Consider the following 19,049-nt stretch of genomic DNA (forward strand, 5'->3'; position numbering starts at 1 on the left):
TGATTAAAAAGATTAAACATGAAGCTTAAGGTTTGAATAAATGGTTAGGATTAAGAAGCAAAAAATGTTCCTAACCAAACATTTCTTAAAGAAGGTTTGTCATATGGAAAGAATATTAAAAAATAGAGAAGTTGGTGAAGTGCAAAGGTTGTGATCAAGATACAAAATAGAGAACTCATTGGATCTAACGATCAAAGAGTGTCATATCCAAAATAATAATTTAGTTGTATCCAAAATAATAATTTAGTTGTTTCCAAATAGTTACAAAAGATGAATCCCTGAATCGGGTGAACCCTAATATGTTCTAGTTGTCAATCCTTAATCAAGTAAGCTCTTGAAAGAGTATTTAAAATCCATTGACAAGGTAGATCTTTCCATATCTTTTATACTTCTAACAAGGTACAAATCACTCCTAATAGGGTGAACCCTCAAAAAGGGTAATTATAAGCTCTTAATAGGGAAACTCATTTACTATAATAGTGAGCTTGTGGATATCATTCCCACCATGGTTTTCACCCTCTAACAAGGGTTTACACAATACCAAAATTACTATGTTATGTGTGATGATTGTATAGTGGTTTACTTCCGTTATCTTTTACTTTCTTGCATCAATTATATGCTTTATTGTTCGTAGGTTAATATTTCAATTAGGGAGGTTGGTGGTTAATAAAATATATACAATTTTTCTTTTATATGTATTTTTCCTTAGTAATAATATTGCATTTATAAAAAATTAAACAAGATTTTCCCAAATTTAGAAAAATATATTTCGTAATTTTAAGTAGTTTAGAATTTCTAACATAAAAGCACAAGTAAAAGTCTACAATTAAAAGCCTATCAGCTAATCATCTAATTATTTAATTATTATATATAATTAAATATTAAAATATCTAATTATATAAATTAAATAATATAAATGGTAACAAATAATTGAAACATATTATCAAAACTTAATTATAAATTTTGTTGAACCTATTTTCTAATTAAATAGTTTTTTTATGATAGATAAAATTACTTTTCTTCCAATTTCTGTAAAACATACATTATAACTTAAAATTCAATAACTATTTAAAAACTTAACATATTTATTAGTGTATATACGTCCAAATTGATTCCAACCTCCAAAAGGTTGTAATCAAGAATGACATTACCAACACATCTTGTATTATCTCTCATGGAGACGTAAAATAAATATGGCCCAGTAAGCATATTGGTAGGCCCACCCTTCATTTGATTTCATTGTGATGGGAATGAAAACAATATCATTTCATATTAATTAATTGTTTAATTAACTATTTAAAATATAGTTTAACGCTTAAATTTATTATTTTCTGTAAAAAAACACATTAACTAGTTATTTGGTTAAAATATTTGGAGTAACGGTGTGGAAGCGTATGCGTTGGCATCTGCGAATCTCCATTGTCTTGTTCAAAAGTATGATCAAATCACACCTCCATGTTTTGCACGCATTGCCCACCGTCCATCGAACCAATTCGCTCTATATTACAAACGTAAATTCATCATATCTGGTTGTTTCAGTTTCATAGTAGCTGCCATTATTTGCATTGCTCTGCCCATCTCGTATGTAGATTTAGCGCGAGTTTGAATCGGCAAAAGCTCAATTTTTGGTGCAGGCACTGTATTATCTATCTGTGTTCACCCAGCAGTTCAAGTGCGTGCTTGTTGATGGTGTTGTAGATCTTAAAATGTCGAGCATGGCCTACGCTTATCTTTTCAAATACATCATCATAGGCGACACAGGTGACATTCTTATTCTTTTTCTTTTCCTTTTCATTTTCTAGATTGAGGTATTATTTGGTTCTTTTCCTTGTTGAGGTTGGATTGTTGTATATGGGCTCTAATTGGATTTTTGAAAACTTGTTTCTTGTTATCGTTGAATGAGGGTTTCCAGATAAGGGCTTTCATGATTCTATTGTATGCTCGTTAATAATTATTTTCGTTTGGGTTTGGGGGATAATCGATTTTTTTCAGATCAATTTGGGGTTATTATTTGTTTTCTCGAATTTTCGAATATTCCCATGCAGTTTTGAGTAAGTTAGAACCCCATCATGCTTATTCGCTTCAGTTTTATCTCTTTTGACGCTTGGGGAGAATATCCTGGTTTGATTTGATCGTCTTTTAGACTATTTATGGGTTGGGTTCTAATGTGAAAGTTCGTTTGTAGTTTGTTTATAGATGTATTCATGTTAAATGGTCCTGTTTCTAGTTTTTATTATGACTGACTTGAAGTTTCCTTTGTTTTGGGGGTATGCAGGAGTAGGAAAATCATGTCTTCTGCTTCAGTTTACAGACAAACGGTTTCAGCCAGTTCATGATCTGACCATTGGTGTGGAGTTTGGAGCTCGCATGATTATGATTGACAACAAGCCCATCAAGCTGCAGATCTGGGATACAGTAAGCGTTTATGTGCTTTCTATAAGTTTGCTGGGATATTGTGATATGTGGTTGATTGGTGGAGTGGGGTAATTTGAATTTAGTTGGATGTAATTTTAGGTGGATTGACATTTATAGTTTGGCCATGCCAGAGTATGTGTACTAGCATGTCTCAAAGTGAAAAACAGCCTTTCTGTTCTGTTAACAAAATCTAACTAAATCAAGCATCTACTATGGTTTTTAACCCCCTACAGTAATTGATAGACTTTAAAACCATCATATTGATATTATGTCAAACTTAGGTTCTTTAATCTAAAAAGGCTAACAAGCTCCACTTTTCTGTAAGCAAAACAAAACTGTGCAAATAGCTTGCAGGTGTCTGTGGCATAATGTGGTCAATTAGAATTTATGAGATTTCTGTATATAAGATTAATCTAAAAAGGCTAACAAGCTCCATTTATGAGATTATTAGAATTTATGAGATTAATCTAAAAACGCTAACAAGCTTCATTTATGAGATTCCTGTATATTTCTTCACACATGTTGGCTTTATGAAACTGGTTCTCCTCATGGTCGACCAGTCTGTCCACCAATCTGTCAAGCATCATTGTATTTTTCTCGTATTCTGTTGTTTTAAAGAGAAATTATTTATAATGATATACTTTGCAATGTGTAAACAAGTTATTTACTGAGTTAGCACACAGTTCAAATTGCAAGGAAGTTAAATGATCCTGATCCTTGCCCTCACTGATGCTTCTGTTTAAGATGCCTTCCCTGATCCGCCAGTTCCTCTCTATACAGCTGTGCTGCCCCTCAAAAGTGTCTCTGGCATAACAAGTAATGGGATGAAGTGACGCCTCTTATAACCAGACACCCTTTTCGAGTAATAATTGACACAACATAACAATAGTGCACTCTAATTAAAAATGCTATTAACCAATAAAATGTTAATGAAAACTGCAATTCTCAAGCGTTGGGATACTAAGTCATAACCTGCCTGTCTTTAGTCACATCTTCTTGACCATTAACTCCAAATTTTCTTTTAGATTCTTGAAATTAACAACCAGGATCACAGTAAGTTTGGCCACCATCTTCTTATCACTATATCAATATAATATTTGAATTACATAAACATTAACTTAAAATGATCCACCTTTATTTGTCCGATGACAATTTTTGAATCTTTTAAAACTTTTTACTTAAAATGATCTTACTTGATGAATTGCTTCAATCTTTAGGACGTGACAACTTTAAAAACATAAAATTTCTCTTCACTTTTTAATCAGGGAGCTTATCCAAAGTTTCTGCTACAAGATCTGTGATTGAATTTCTAAGCTAACAGTTCATCTTAAAAAATCCCTGAATCTGGGTCCAGTTTGTGCCAAGACTTGGACTGTGGTCCAGTCTTCTGCGTGTGTGTACTGGGCACAGTCCTTGGGCCCCAGGTTCAGGCAGGCATGCCCAGTGCTAACCTGCAAGGAACACCGGGTGTTTCTTTCTTTTCATCCAGCGCCCATGTTATCATCTAAAGCAGGTCTTCGTTCTGTCTCTGGGGCAGGGCTTCTTGTCTTCACTCGCTTGAGGGATGTGTGGATGAAGGTCCAACAACACACTTCTCTACTGACCTGCATATTCCTTGTGATGTTGCCGTTTTGAAATAGGATTTAATAATAAACAATCAATTAATTAAATAATCATAATAGATCACAGTGAATAGAATAAATAAATCAATAATTAAACAAATAAATAGTCAATAAATAATAGATATAATATTTAGTAATAAAATACAATAAATGATAATTTATCAAGAACCATCATTATTATAATGTAACATAATACATTATATATCAATATATAATAAATAACCTGTAACTTATTAATATCTGTATCTATGTTATAAATCTAATATATATATGTGTGTGTGTGTGTGTGTGTGTGTGCATGCGTGCGTGTAAAAACACATATTAATATAATAAATTAAATATATAATATAATATTAGATATTTTTAAGTATTAACAAAAATAATGGTAAAATTCTATACTAAACGCAATTGTTAGGCTGAGAAGTCATGCCCTTGAAGGGTCACTATTCCTTCTCTTCCCCCCACGTGAGTATAAGAGGGGAGAATGAATGATCAAAGAAAAAATGGGATAAAAAGAAAATCACCAAATCAGTGCTTGACAGGGGAATTCAAAAAAAAAAACATGGAACATATAATGAACTGACTTTGGAGCAAGATATGATGAGAATATGTACAGTCAGCAATGAAACAAGACAATGCAGTAAGCAAGGGAAAATCAATACTGAATATGCCCAATCTGCACTGTATCCATCTAACAAGCATTCAAAATAGAATGAAAAGTTTAATACATACCCAGCGCTAATAATCCAATCAGCAATTTACATACATAAAGTCTGTTAACCATCCATACACATTCAACATTGACTCTGAAAGTCAGTGAGAAACAAGTAATTCATAGTCAGCAAATGGAGTTGCAAGCAGAGTGGGTTTAACCTTGGAGGAAACTCCATAGTTAAGCATGCTCAAGCTGGAGTAGCACTGGGATGGGTGACCTCCCGGGAAGTCCCGGTGCTTCACCTCTGTGAGCAATTCCTAGATCCAATGAGTGTTAACTGTTCCATTTATTCTCATGAGAGATGGATTCGTGTGAATCACTACTCAAGAAGCATGGGTCAATGAGTTTGATTCAAAAATTACACAGTTGAATCCTCGAGGAATTCATAGTCGGAAGACATTAATAAATCCCATCATATCTACTGAACCAGCAGTGATAAAAGAACATAGGACATCGATCAGCAGATAATATAACCTTGAAAAAAAAAGGATATGCAGCAATTAGAATGAAAAATGATTCCCTCAAAAGGAAGAGCTGCAATTTATTCTGGAATAATTTGAATTTGTTTATTAGAACACAAACAATATCAAAAGATGTCTCTGGAGAGAACTCTTGCTTCTTGGAGGGAGATATCGACTAGTCACGCCTTTTGCATTTGTATCTCATTACAAAATATAAGATGTTAAGCCTCATTCACTCAAGGATTATACAACTGAAATTACTCTTTTAGAATTTAAGTGGAAGTAATCCACTATTCCATATTGGATCAGATCACATAGAGATAGAGAAGGGAGTGAATAAACTATAATACCATTCAGATTTTGATAAATACATGTGTATGGGGAATACATGTTAATTATGAAAAGATGTGTCTCTCTTGAATAAAGAGGCATTTTGAAATTTACACACACATATGTAAAGAAATATCTAAGAGGGTATGCCTCTTTAAGGAATATGAAAGGTATAAGATCAGATTGTGAAGTACAATTGGAAGTAACATGGAGGGGAATGATTGAACTGAGGTGATAGGTTGTATCATCTATTAAGTTCTTGAAGAAGGGGCAATACTTAGCAGATCTAGTACAGAAACAAGCACATTGAAGGGAATCCATTAGCATAATTTTGAAGGATTTATGTGCAGACATTTATGAAGAATATGTTAAGATATATGAGGAAGTTCATTTATTATGAAGATGATAATATACAAATTTTAGGGAGAAAAGAGAATTCAAGGTAATTGTCCATAATTTTCAAAGCAACCAGACTGGTAACATTATATTCCTGTACTTGTGTTTCTGGTTCAAGCTCGGGAGAGAGGTTGCGTGGAGGGTCTTCTTGCTTTAACCAATCACAGTAAGAGAACATATCCTTTTTGACCTTCAACTTTTGCTTAAACCTCATTTACCATTAAACATCCAACGTAGTAACATATTACATAGCCAATAGTAACATTCAAAAATCAAAATTCAAATATAGAAACTCTATTACAAGGTAATTGGTAAATACTTGCTTATTAATAACAAAGACCGAAAGGTCAATTTATACAAAAGGAAGAGACGATGTTTCCTTAGGAAACGATCGTAAAGAATAGAAACATTCTATTCCAGAGAAAGCAAAAAACGAAAGCAAACTAAAGCTAAAGATATTTACAAGATGACCATTAACTAATAATAGACGTCTTATCTATTATTGTAATACCCTCCCTTAATAGTTAATCTATCTAACACACCAAGTTGTCCTCTGAATTTGACAAACTTATCAGGACCAAGAGGCTTGGTGAGAATGTCTGCAGTCTGATCTGAGGTAGGAACATACTGCAGATCTATAGTCCCGTCTTCAACCAGCTGTCGTATGTAATGACAATGAACATCCACATGCTTGGTTCGTTCATGGAAGACTGGATTCCGTGCTAACTTGATAACGCCTTCGTTATCAACAAACAGAGTAGTCGGTCCTGCTGGTGACATCTGCATATCCCCAAGCATCCGATGAAGCCAGACAGCTTCACATCCTGCCTTAACAGTCCCTCTGTATTCAGCCTCTGTAGAAGAGAGAGAAACTGCCTGCTGCTTCTTGCTGGTCCATGTGACTGCACCGGATCTCAAACTAAACACATATCCAGATGTTGACTTTTTATCATCAACAAAGCCTGCCCAATCTGAATCTGTGAACCCACTGAGTTTAGGATTAGAACTCCGAGAATACAGAAGTCCATAATCAGAAGTGCCCTTCACATAACGAAGCACACGCTTTGCTGCCATCCAATGATCAGCCTTAGGAGCTGTCATAAAGCGTGAAATATAGCTGACTGCGAAGCTGATATCAGGCCTAGTAGCAGATAGGTAGATGAGGCTGCCTACTAGTTGCCTATACGTAGTATCATCAACGGAAGGAGAATCAGACTTGGCTGATAACTTGAGACCTTTCTCCATAGGTGTAGATGCAGGTTTGCAATCCTGCATTCGGAATTTGTCTAACAAGGCCCTAGCATATTTGGACTGAGAGATGAATATACCAGAAGACTGTTGCCAAACTTCAACACCTAAGCAATAATGCATGAGCCCAAGGTCAGTCATATCAAAAGACTGGCATAAGTGTTGTTTGATTCCCTGAATCAAAGATGCCGAACTGCCAGTGATGATTAGATCATCCACATAGATAACCAGAAGGATGATGTCATTGTCAGTAGTCTTGATGTACAGATTTGAGTCTGAAGAACTCCTCTTGAAGCCTTGATCACTGAGGTACGTATCAATCTTGATGTACCATGCCCGAGGGGCCTGCTTCAAACCATAGAGAGCTTTTACCAATCTGAGAACCTGATGGTCTTTACCAGCAACCTTGAAACTAGGAGGCTGCGTCATGTAGACCTCTTCATGGAGATCAACATTCAGGAAAGCACTCTTTACGTCCATCTGATGGACCTTCCAGCCAAACTGTGTTGCCATGGCTAGGACTAATCTGATGGTGCTCATCTTTGCAGTAGGAGCAAAGGTCTCCTCATAATCAATGCCCTGACACTGAGAAAAGCCCTTTGCCACTAAACGAGCTTTGTACTTATCCAAAGTACCATCTGATTTGTATTTGATTTTGTAGACCCATTTGCAGCTAATGGGTTTTTTCCCTGGGGGAAGATCAGAAAGGACCCAAGTGTTGTTCTTCAGCAGGCTTTGGTGTTCAGATTGCATGGCCTGTTCCCACTCTGGAATTCCTTTAGCCTCGGAATATGTTTGAAGTTCAAACACACTGTGAATGTTGGCCATAAGAGCAAAGTTAACAGAATCTATAGTTTTGCTCTTTTTCCGAGTAGTTCTCCCATCAATGAGCTCATCATCATGAAGATCAGCAAGTGTCTTAGCCCACCACTTAGGCCGGAGAGGAGAATGACCAACAGTAGTACTAGGAGATGCTTGATCAGCAGGATCCTGATCAGAAGAATCTGGATCAAACTCAGGTGAAGCATCTTCAAAACGAGGTGATCCTGGAGGAGAAGCTGGAGGTGGTTGTACAGGTATCACTGGCAGGACTGGAGCTGTAGGAGCTACTGGAGCCCTCCCATCAGGTGGACCTAATGGAAGCCGAACTCCCAAATCATGAACCTGCATAGGCTGGTCTGCTGGATCAGGAACAGGAGAAATAGGCATGAATGGTCCTCGCTGCTCATCAAAGACTACATCGCGGCTGTATATGAGACGAGATGTCTCAACATTAATAAGGCGGTAGGCTTTGTGAAGACTGCTATATCCAGCAAGCATCAGTTTCTAATTCCTGGCATCCAACTTGGTGCGTGAAGCATCAGAGATCCAAACAAAAGCAAGAGAGCCAAAAACCTTCAGGTGACTGATTCTGGGCTTGCGACTTGACGAGGCCTCTTCCGGAGTTTTACCTTTGACCGCCACTGTGGGTGACCGGTTCAACAGATAAACTGCAGTGTTAACTGCTTCTGCCCAAAAACGCTTCGGAACATGTCTGTGTTCGAGCATGGAACGAGCCATCTCGGTGATTGTCCTGTTCCGACGTTCAACTACACTGTTCTGTTGTGGCGTGTGGGGTGTGGTGAATTGGCGTTTTTACAGACAACTTGAAATGATTTTTGAGGAGAAAATCAACAAACCCAGAATCTCACGCAACCTTGCGTATTACAGACAACTTGAAATGATTTTTGAGGAGAAAATCAACAAACCCAGAATCTCACGCAACCTTGCGTATTACAGACAACTTGAAATGATTTTTGAGGAGAAAATCAACAAACCCATAAAAAACAGAAACAGATTCAGAAGGGGAAAAATTCAGCTTCGCCTTGATCAGTACCCGGAGAAGTCGGACGCTGCCTAACACCCAGAACAAGTTGATCGGTGTTTCGATATTCGAAGATTGTGATGATGCGCTGCTTCCAGGTTCCATAATTGCGACCATTGAATTTGGAATTATGTTCGAGCAGAATATTTGTTAGAGATGCCATGGCACGTTTTTCAATGAAAAACTGTGAAGGCACGTTCTTCGAGGCAAAAATACGAAAGATCTAGAAGAATCAGAGAATGACCCAAAAGAGAGCTCGAAAAACCCAGAAGGAATTTGTTGTCGTTTTTTAGATCCGCTGGCTGGAAAATTGAGGCACCCAGAACAAACGAACGACAACCCAGTTGAGCTCTCGAAAAACCCACCAAGAATTTGCAAACAAAATATTTTTTCGACCCCAAAAATTAGGGTTTCGAAAAAAAACGGCCCTAGCTGAAAAAAGCTTGAAAAAACTTCAGATTTCTTGATAAAAAATGGCAGATTTTTCTTCAAGGATCGATGTGCATGGACGAATGGGGCTAGAGTGTGTTGAATAAACACAGGCAGACCCGAGTTCGGGAATTTCTCTAGGCCGAAAAACCCTAAGCGGGTTTTAGAGAAATTCAACAGAAATAATTTTGAAAAAATTTAAACAAATAATTTCACGAAGAAATTATAAATTTTTTCGAAAAAATTTAAGTAATAGCTCTGATACCATATTACGAGGTAATTGGTAAATACTTACTTATTAATAACAGAGACCGAAAGGTCAATTTATACAAAAGGAAGAGACGATGTTTCCTTAGGAAACGATCGTAAAGAATAGAAACATTCTATTCCAGAGAAAGCAAAAAACGAAAGTAAACTAAAGCTAAAGATATTTACAAGATAACCATTAACTAATAATAGATGTCTTATCTATTATTGTAATAAACTCAAGTACCCATCGCAGCGATAGGATGGTTGTGGAATGTCAGAGGTAGGGGTACTTGGGTATGCAAGTACCCGGTGCGGGAATGTCTCGGGGATGAGTGCTTCGAGGTTGGGCAGAGGGTGCGAGTCCCCGTGTTACACTGACTGTGCCCAAATCTAGGAGATATTTTGGCTTCACCAGTACACACACCCCCCAAAAACTTGGAGAACATTGGGTGAGAACAACATGTGTTTTAGTTGGGGGATGACAATGGGGCGGGAGCATACTTGAAAACATAGTTAAAAAGATGTATAAGAATTACAAATGAAACTTCAACAATTAGAAAGAAATTACTTAACTTTGAATTGAACACTAACAATTTAACATTGAACAATGATAATGTCTAGTACAAGAATTTATATTATATTCAAGAAATTATAATGATGATTACAATAACCACAAAAATTATTACAAATGTTAAAAATAACAAAATCAAGTGAAGTGAGGCCTTGAATCATCCCTAAATTCTTCATCATGAGAACTGCTAAACTCCACATGAACACTCCTCTTCTAGAAAAACTTAGAAATTACTTAACTTTGAATTGAACATTAACAATTTAACATTGAACAATGAAAATGTCAAGTACAAGAATCTATATTATATTTAAGAAATTATAATGATGATTACAATCACTGCAATGATTATTTCAAATGTTAAAAATAACAAAATCGAGTGAAGTGAGGCCTTGAATCATCCCTAAACTCTTCATTATGAGAACTGCAGAACTCCACATGAATACTCCTCTTCTTGCACCTTTGGAACCCTATTGCACTTTCAACTTGCACTCTCAAACTTACAATATCAGCCTGTTTATCTGTTTTTGTGTGTTGGAAAGAGGATTTGAGGGTGTTTTGTAAGGATTGTAGGGCACGGTCTACAATCCATTAAGGCTTGTCCTTGGTGATAGGGATAAAAAATTTGATTTTTTTAAACTGCCTTTTTGGTCAAACAGATGTAGGAGACTCTTAGGCATTCTTGAAACTTTTGGAAGGTTCATGGGAGTCCATTGGATATCTTGGAGTCCTCGACATCCTGAACATCTTCAAGGTGGTGGTGTTATGGGGGGGGGGGCATTTCCCCCAAGTCCTCGTGACTTGACAATGTCCCAGTTCTAGAAACAAGGGTTATTTCGGGGGGGGTGAGTCATTAGCCTATACACAATATTTTTATACTCTCTGTCATATAATTTTTTTGTTATATCTGAGTACGAGTTTCAAATTAGATGTATATTAATTCCATTGTTCACATTGTCCTTCAAATATTTATTTGTATGAGAAAAGTGAAAACAAATAATGGCGGAGCAATACGCCTTCTGTGCAGATCTCCACATTGAAAACTGTCTAGAACTTTTTAATTTACAAAGAACATTGCATTATTTTCCTTTGTACATAAGGTGATGTTTTATTTTTCTTCCCTTGTGGTAAAGGGGATGGGAAGGTTGAACTTCCTAGGGATCCTCGTGGAGTAGTATTGAGTACACTTGAGTCTGGTTGGGTAGAGTACTTTGGTTGGGCTTTGAAAGGAAACCTAGGAGCAAGTGGGGTGGATATGTGGTAAGAGACCATAATGGTATCATCTTGAAGCAAATATTAGTTAGTCTAGGGGTTATGATGAACAATGAGGCAGACTAAAAGGTAATATTGTTAGGTGCTGATGTGAGTTTTGTTCCACAACAACATGCAGAATTAAGTACTCAATGTTTCAATGTGTAACACTGAATATTTAATCCTCTTTTACTATAAGGTCACGTCTCATGCTAAGCTTGCAAAGTAAGATCATGAAATGACTTCAAGGTTCCTTTCAATTGTGGAAACGTGCTCAGTGAAATAGTGTGATTGGTGGTAATTACTTAGGGGACTTATGCTATTCATTCAATGGATATCAACTCTTGCACTTTTAAAGATTTAGCTTTGCAATGTGCAATGAAAATATGGTTTTGATTTTCCAACTTCTCCACTTTAACTTATACTACTGAGTCCCAAGAATTTCTGTTGATGTGAGTTTTGTTTTACTGCAACATGCATAACCAATACTCAATGTTTCAAAGTGAAACATCAAACACTTAATCCTCTCTTGATATAAGGTCAACTCCCATACTAAGTTTGCAAAGTAAGATCATGAAATAACTTCAAAGTTCCTTCAATTTTGGACACTCGCTTATTGAAACAATGTGATTGGTGGTAATCCCTTAAGGGAATTACACTATTCCTTCAATGGAAGTCAACTGTTGCACTTCTAAAGATTTGGCTTTACAATGTGCAATATAACTTTTTCCAACTTCCTTTTAAACTTAAACTTAACGTATGTTACTTCTTATCCTAACTATGGATGCAAGGAATTATGGACGATTTGGACTCTACTAGATGCAGCTAGATGTAGCTTAATCAATGACTCCACACTCCTAGTGCAAGTTTCGAAGGAACACTCGAATGGTTTTCAAATTGATATCTTCACTCCAATCCCATAAAATGGATGCAAACTAAAGATTTAATATCAATTGAAGTTAAGTACCATCATCATCAGCTTACCACACAAGGTATTCCTACCATCAGCAAGAGGCTAGTGGCCCGGATTATTTGAGTCAATCAAGTAAGCAGCCACAACTACTTTCATTCAAGTAAACTACTTCAACATGTAAAGAAATCTAATTCAAGTGAAAGATTGAGGAAACCATGCAAGACTTATTCACTAGAAGATCCAATAATGAACCATCAATTACTTCAATAGCACTATAGTAGCAATTTGATCAAGTCTTTCACTTAGCTAGCCTATTTAAATTTTAAATTATACTACTAGCTCTTCTAAGTTTGAACTCCACTATCTATCTAACTTTCTAACTTCTCATTTACAAATGAGAAGGCTTTGGCCTTTTATAGATGTTCAATTACAATGAAGGACCAAGACCGATCTTAGATTGAGAGCAAGGATTTAACCCCACAAACCCTAATTAGGGCTGCCAAATTTACAACCAATTATATGAAGGCACCACATGATATAAGCAAATTACAATGATTTTTATAATCAATGAGAAAAAAATGACACTTGGCATGCCGTGTTCGCTTGTGCTTGAATTTGGGATTTCTAATTGAAGACAACCAAGTGCCACCTCATAAACCTTATCTTGTAGATCTATTTAATCACGTGCTTCGAGTTTTGGCTTGTAGAAGGTGTTTGTTAAAACTGCAAATATTTCTTGCTTGACTGTTAGAAAGTGACTCTCGATGAAGACAATCTTGACTCCCAATCCTTCTAACTTTGATTAACTCTTCCAAAACTATTAACCTCCCGAGGATGATGTGATGGTTCATGTTCTTGAATTGCCTTCAAATTACTTCCTCTTTCCAAACTTTCTCCATCCCCTTGAGTTTCTCATGGCTTCGCTTGAATTTGCATTTGTAAACTTGATCGAATTTGATTGTATTGGTGATAATATAGACTTCATGTAGCTGGGCTTGATTTGGATTTGCAATTGGATGGTTGGATTCTTGCATTTTGAACTTGGATCTTCTTGTGCCCTTTGCTTTCCAAGCTTCGCCTCTTTTGAATGTTATTCCTTGCAAAACCAAAAGGGAAAGAAGAGCATTAGTTTATGAAATGTCGAGTGACAATTTGAGTATTTCATGAAAAAAATAAGATATCACGAGGATCCTTGAAAATGTTATCCCATACATCCTTGCACTTATAGTTTATATCCACAAAACATCAATTGGTTTGAAAGAAAACAGAAATTCATAATGATGTCCACCGAACCGAGTTGCTACTAGGTTAATTTTACTTCCTTTGTTAGACCTTGGACTGATTGAACTTAAATGAAGACTTTAACCAGATTTTTAAATTGCAATTAATTTTATGATTTATCAATTTTATGACTCCATCCTGATTTTTCTATTCTATTTTGCATCGATTGTTTGAGGAAATTGTATGAATTGGAAATGAAATGCAATTATTTCTAAGATCCTGGAAATTGAAGGGCTTGAAATGCACCCCCAGATCTGAAGAGACTTTCACCTTTCATGCTCAATATTCTAACTGAGAAATTTGTTCCTCTTGGTCCAGAAGTGCTACCAAGTCTGGAGATTACTCATTGCCAACTGATGATGTTTTGCTACTCAGACTTGGGTGTAACTTACTGTTTAAGGCAGAGCTTGATTTGTATGGAAATGATGTTTAAATGAATTGCATTTAGTCCTTCTTTATAGGCGACTTGGGATATGAAGAGGTGTGTTGTTCAACAAGGCCGACTTAGGCCTTTCATCCAATGCCCAATGAAGGTCATATTCCAATCCATCTTGGGCGATCTCAATTAAAGTCAATCATTTTTCCTTAAGACTGTGTTCAATGACTTTTCTTTCAAATTTCATCAGGTCTTCCATGATTTTTTTTCCGATTGATGCCAAGGAACTTGTCAAAAAGGTAGGGTGGAATTTGGCCATTCTCAGTTAATTTTTTGTTTAAGTACAGAACCATTAAATTTTCCCTTATTCAACACTACCCCATCCAAATCTGCAAGTTTTCATTATGTTATGCTTTAAAGGCTTGATTGAAGGGGGCAGAATTTAGCCTATGTTAAGAAATAATGCCCAAAGAGGGTCAAGTTCTGACCACTCTTGGGCATTCTCAGCTATTTCATCCAAAAATATTGTCAAAAGATATCATATCTGCCCAATTCATATTATCTCATAAAACAATTCACAAGTTCTTCAGTGCCCAAGGAATTTGAGGGCCTTGGGACTGAATTCACAGAAATTGCCATTAGATACTTGACCTTTACAACCCTTCAAAACCTTCCCTAACCAAAATCATGACTACTCCACTTAGCTCATTGCATCTCGACCGCAAAATGATTTGAAGACTACCCGCTATCTAGACTCCTTAAGATGACTGGGATCTACAGCTAAATTTAAATGAGGGGTCCCCATTTGCAAGGGGCAATGGTGTGTAAACTACACACTAGATCTCAAATGTGGAAGAGCTTCTTTGACCTCCGGTACATTTGGAAGGGGATTCATTAATAAAAATAAGCATTGCTCAACAAAAAGCGTCTCCTAATTGGAAATTGCAGAAATGGCTAAAACCAATCCTGAGATTTGGCGGTTCTTGGAAGTTTTACAATATCACATATACAGAGAGGGCAACTCGGTGGCATATAAATTGGCCGAATCGGCCACTGAGTAGGAATAAAGAAAAGCTTGTCTGAGTTGGAGTTAATGTGGATCTGGTGGGAGAAGATGACATAGGCACGATAATAAGAGGCTAGATGCTGGGCCCGATGTTCCAACAATCATTTTTCAGAACTCCCAAATCAAAGGATTAGAAGTACTGCCTCAGACTCATATGATTTTGATTAGGGTACAATGGATATGAGAAGTGACAGCTTTCATCTTTGAGTTTGCAAGGAGCAGAACTTACTATGAGAAAGATTGTTGGTGGATGCAGATTGGGATGGTGGCAATGTGCTAAAGAATGGAAGAATTCAAGTTAGGATGTATGAGTGGCACGGAGGACAATAAGACGGGCCAGCAGGGGTATGAGCTAATCATAAATGAGATGAATGTTTAACAAGGTAAGGCCAGAGAATTTCTTTAAATGGAGAACTTAGTGACAATAAACATCATAAAGACAGTTTCAAGGAGAAGTTGAAGAGGAAGAAATGGACATGCCCATCCGTTTGGTGAATAGGAAGAGATAGATGGCCTTCATGGAGAAAAAGATGAAAAGTTTTTTTCATTTAAAGCATTATCTGATAATTCTTCTTGTTAAAATGGTTTTGGGTGGTGTGTTTTTGAGGACCAACCATCACCACTGCACGAATACAAATATATCTTGTTATGTTTTTGGCAGCTTTGCTAAATGCTGCATAGTCCAAAGAAATGACAAATGCACTTTGTCAGAGTCTTGTCCAAAAACCATTTCTTGGTGAAATTGGGGAGGTGCTGGACAATGTGGAGAGCAACGCTATGGTTTGATTGCAAGAGATCTGATAGAGGACGAGCTGCCAGAGAGGAGGTATTGGATTGAGACAATGCTGAGCTTTGGAGGTTAATGCAGGGGCTCATACAGAAAATGGATGAAATCACCATGTCAAGGCAAGGTAGCTGTCAGGAAGCCAAACAAAACCGGTTAAGGGTGTAGACCACATGCCCCAAGTTTTGTATATCTAGTAAAACATTTTACTGATAAATGATATAGTGGTTGCTGAAGTGGACAGTAGTGTAGTTACAGTTTGTATATCATGGTAAGGAGAAATAGTGTGTCTCCATTTTGTTATAGGAGACGGTTAGAATTATAAGTGATGGTGTTTTGTGTTTGATATATTTTGGTTGGGAAAGCCTGTTCAGGCCAGACAGTATGAGTTCCCATGCATGTACTTTTTCCATTATATTAATATTAATGGATGCAGCCCCATAGCTGCTTTTGATTGATCAAGAAACGATCACTAACTCTGAATCCTTGATATGCATATCTCTAGAGCTTTCCGGAACCTACATTTACCTAATTTTCATGCTATATACCTTAAGTTATAAACTATAACAAAGAGCTTGAACTGGCTATATTGAATTTTGAAGTCATGGGTCTTTCTCAATATCCAGTAATAAATAATTAATTGTACATCATCTAGGTTAGTAGCTTATTTTTTATGTGATTATAAATCATGACCCTGGAAGCTTGCATCACTACCTAGTTATAGCAATTTTATCTTGTCAGGATTCTGAACCAGTTATGATAATAATAGGCAATAAGAATCTGGGTCTCTATTACAATGGCTACATCCTTCATTTTAGTTTTGTGTTGATCCTTGTTACGATCCAACTCAAGTGCTCAACAACCTGTGCAGCTTTGTTCAAAGTTAAATTAAATATGAACCCCAGTAGGGACAAGCCTGTGTGGATAATAGGTGATGAGATTTCTCTCTCTTCCAAATTAGCAAACATATGCCGTGTAGAAAATTTCATCAGGTGGTAGAGGTTAAGAACTGATATCATTCATCATGTCATTTGCTTTTATGCAAAATTTGTTTGGCCCCTTGTGTATTTTGAACTTGCATGTGTGCTTTCCATCTAGTAAATGTATATAAAATCTATTGATTTTTCTGTTATTTCAGGCAGGACAAGAGTCTTTCCGATCAATTACTAGATCATATTACAGAGGAGCTGCTGGGGCTTTGCTTGTATATGACATAACAAGGTATATTTTATTCAAGCATTAATATTTTCGGATTATTTCTCTTTATTGTTATCAAATGGTGGGATATTGAATATTCTTGTAGATTTAAGGAGTCCATGTGAGCGTATTTTCGGCAATTTTACATATGGGCTGTCATATTGTATCATAACCTCATTTTTATCTTTTGATAATTACTTTCAGGAGAGAAACATTCAATCACCTTGCAACCTGGTTGGAAGATGCACGACAACATGCAAATGCAAATATGACAATAATGCTAATTGGAAATAAATCTGATTTAGCGCATAGGAGGGCTGTCAGCTTTGAGGAAGGACAACAGTTTGCCAAAGAACATGGACTAATATTTATGGAGACTTCTGCGAAAACTGCTCAAAATGTTGAGGAGGTATAAGATTACACGTTGCGTGTATAGTATTTTACTTGTTACATCATGCTCACACATCTACCCTCCTGAACAAGTGTAACTTTGTTCCTTTTCCTCATCAGGCATTTATTGACACTGCATCAAAAATATATCATAAAATTCAGGATGGTGTATTTGATATATCGAATGAGGTAAGTTTTTATTTCACAATGCAACAAATCTCTATAAATATTGTGCTCATTTAACAGAATAATTTAGATTTCCACTGTAAACTTCTCAGGCAAATGGTATAAAAGTTGGATATGCCGGTGTTGGACAAGGCGGAGCAAGTAGAGATACACTCGCTAACCAGAGAGGAGGCTGTTGTAGTTGAGTATTTAATAGTTCCAGGGAGTTGTGCATATTGGAGTTTGCCCGAAATAAGTGCATATACTGTGTTGTATTGTGTAATTAGAATTTTATATTTCAGATACTATTCAAATATTTAGTTTATATTATTTTCTTTAGGTGGCGATATATGCCTTTGTATTTGTTGTACAGATTATTTTTTGCAGCCATTCCTATTTCATTTGTATATGCCTTTAATTTCCCAGTATCTTAAATGGGAGAATTGTTTTTGTTTTGAGAGAGCAGATTTTTTATGTAAAGTTACATACATCCTGCGTGATTGAGAATTGGAAAATAATGGTTAACAGTAGCACCATTGAAAAACTATAATCAAAGGCTGCATGGATGGTATTCTCTACTCATGATGAAGTTACTGTTGGAATTTATCTGGTAAGAAATTCATGGATGAATTTGTTTTCTATCATGGTACAAAGTAAAGTATAACTACTTTACACTGATGTCAAATTAGGGAAGAAGATTTTGATTGCTGAGTATGACAATCGAATGAAAGAGCATCATAAATATTGTTGGGCACAGGAAGATGCAGATAGCAAATTTCTATTTCCTGTATAAGGGTCGTCCCTGATAGATTTATGGATGCATAGTAATTTTTTTTTCCTTCTTGAAGCTACCATCACTTGTTTGTCTTGTGGAAGGTTCTAAATTAATAGAAATATGTAATGTATAAGAAAATTTTAAATGGCTATTCCATTTACAAGGGTTAATTTGCAATCTGTTCTTGTAAATGATTATGTTCCTCATTATCTTGAGGTGTTTTACATTGGTAGTAAAGAGTTTCATTCATCATGTAAATAAAAATTCTAAATTGAAAATTCGACAGTTATGGTGAAGTACAAGGTGATGAAGTTTAGTGTTCTCCTATTCCACGTGGTTACAAAAGATGTTAATAAGAATCGCTGTCAGCATGTTGTATTTGATATGGAGCTGTTATTTTACATCCTCTAGTGTATAAAAACATAAATTTTAAAATAAACTTGAAGGCTGTCAAATGATTAAGTATAAATTTAAAACTTATATTTATTTTAGTTTTTAAATAAAAAATTAAAATTAAATAAAATAAAAAATGATTCAAATTAAAATAAAATAAT

General features: G+C 36.0%; 1 protein-coding gene across 1 annotated transcript; it reads left to right on the top strand.

Moving 5' to 3' along the window:
- The first annotated feature begins 1,356 nt into the window (after positions 1-1,356).
- On the top strand, positions 1,357-18,300 carry LOC149569665 (ras-related protein Rab-2-B-like). The gene is made up of 7 exons (XM_089822385.1): positions 1,357-1,511; positions 1,635-1,761; positions 2,276-2,415; positions 17,107-17,189; positions 17,370-17,574; positions 17,676-17,744; positions 17,834-18,300. Exons 1-7 carry the CDS (start codon positions 1,395-1,397, stop codon positions 17,924-17,926), a joined length of 834 nt encoding a protein of 277 aa, XP_089678511.1. The 5' UTR covers positions 1,357-1,394; the 3' UTR covers positions 17,927-18,300.
- The last annotated feature ends 749 nt before the right edge of the window (positions 18,301-19,049 follow it).

The sequence above is a fragment of the Cupressus sempervirens genome, chromosome 3 (assembly GCF_028749045.1).
Source record: "Cupressus sempervirens isolate cs-2001-9-10 chromosome 3, ASM2874904v1, whole genome shotgun sequence".
NCBI lineage: Eukaryota > Viridiplantae > Streptophyta > Pinopsida > Cupressales > Cupressaceae > Cupressus > Cupressus sempervirens.

Bases quoted from the DNA above. Each gene is read 5' to 3' on its own strand.
- LOC149569665 (XM_089822385.1), top strand. From the start codon at position 1,395: ATGCGTTGGCATCTGCGAATCTCCATTGTCTTGTTCAAAAGTATGATC. The intron at 1,512-1,634 runs GTAAATTCATCA...TTTTTGGTGCAG, and splicing joins ATTCGCTCTATATTACAAAC to GCACTGTATTATCTATCTGT. The intron at 1,762-2,275 runs GTGACATTCTTA...GGGGGTATGCAG, and splicing joins CATCATCATAGGCGACACAG to GAGTAGGAAAATCATGTCTT.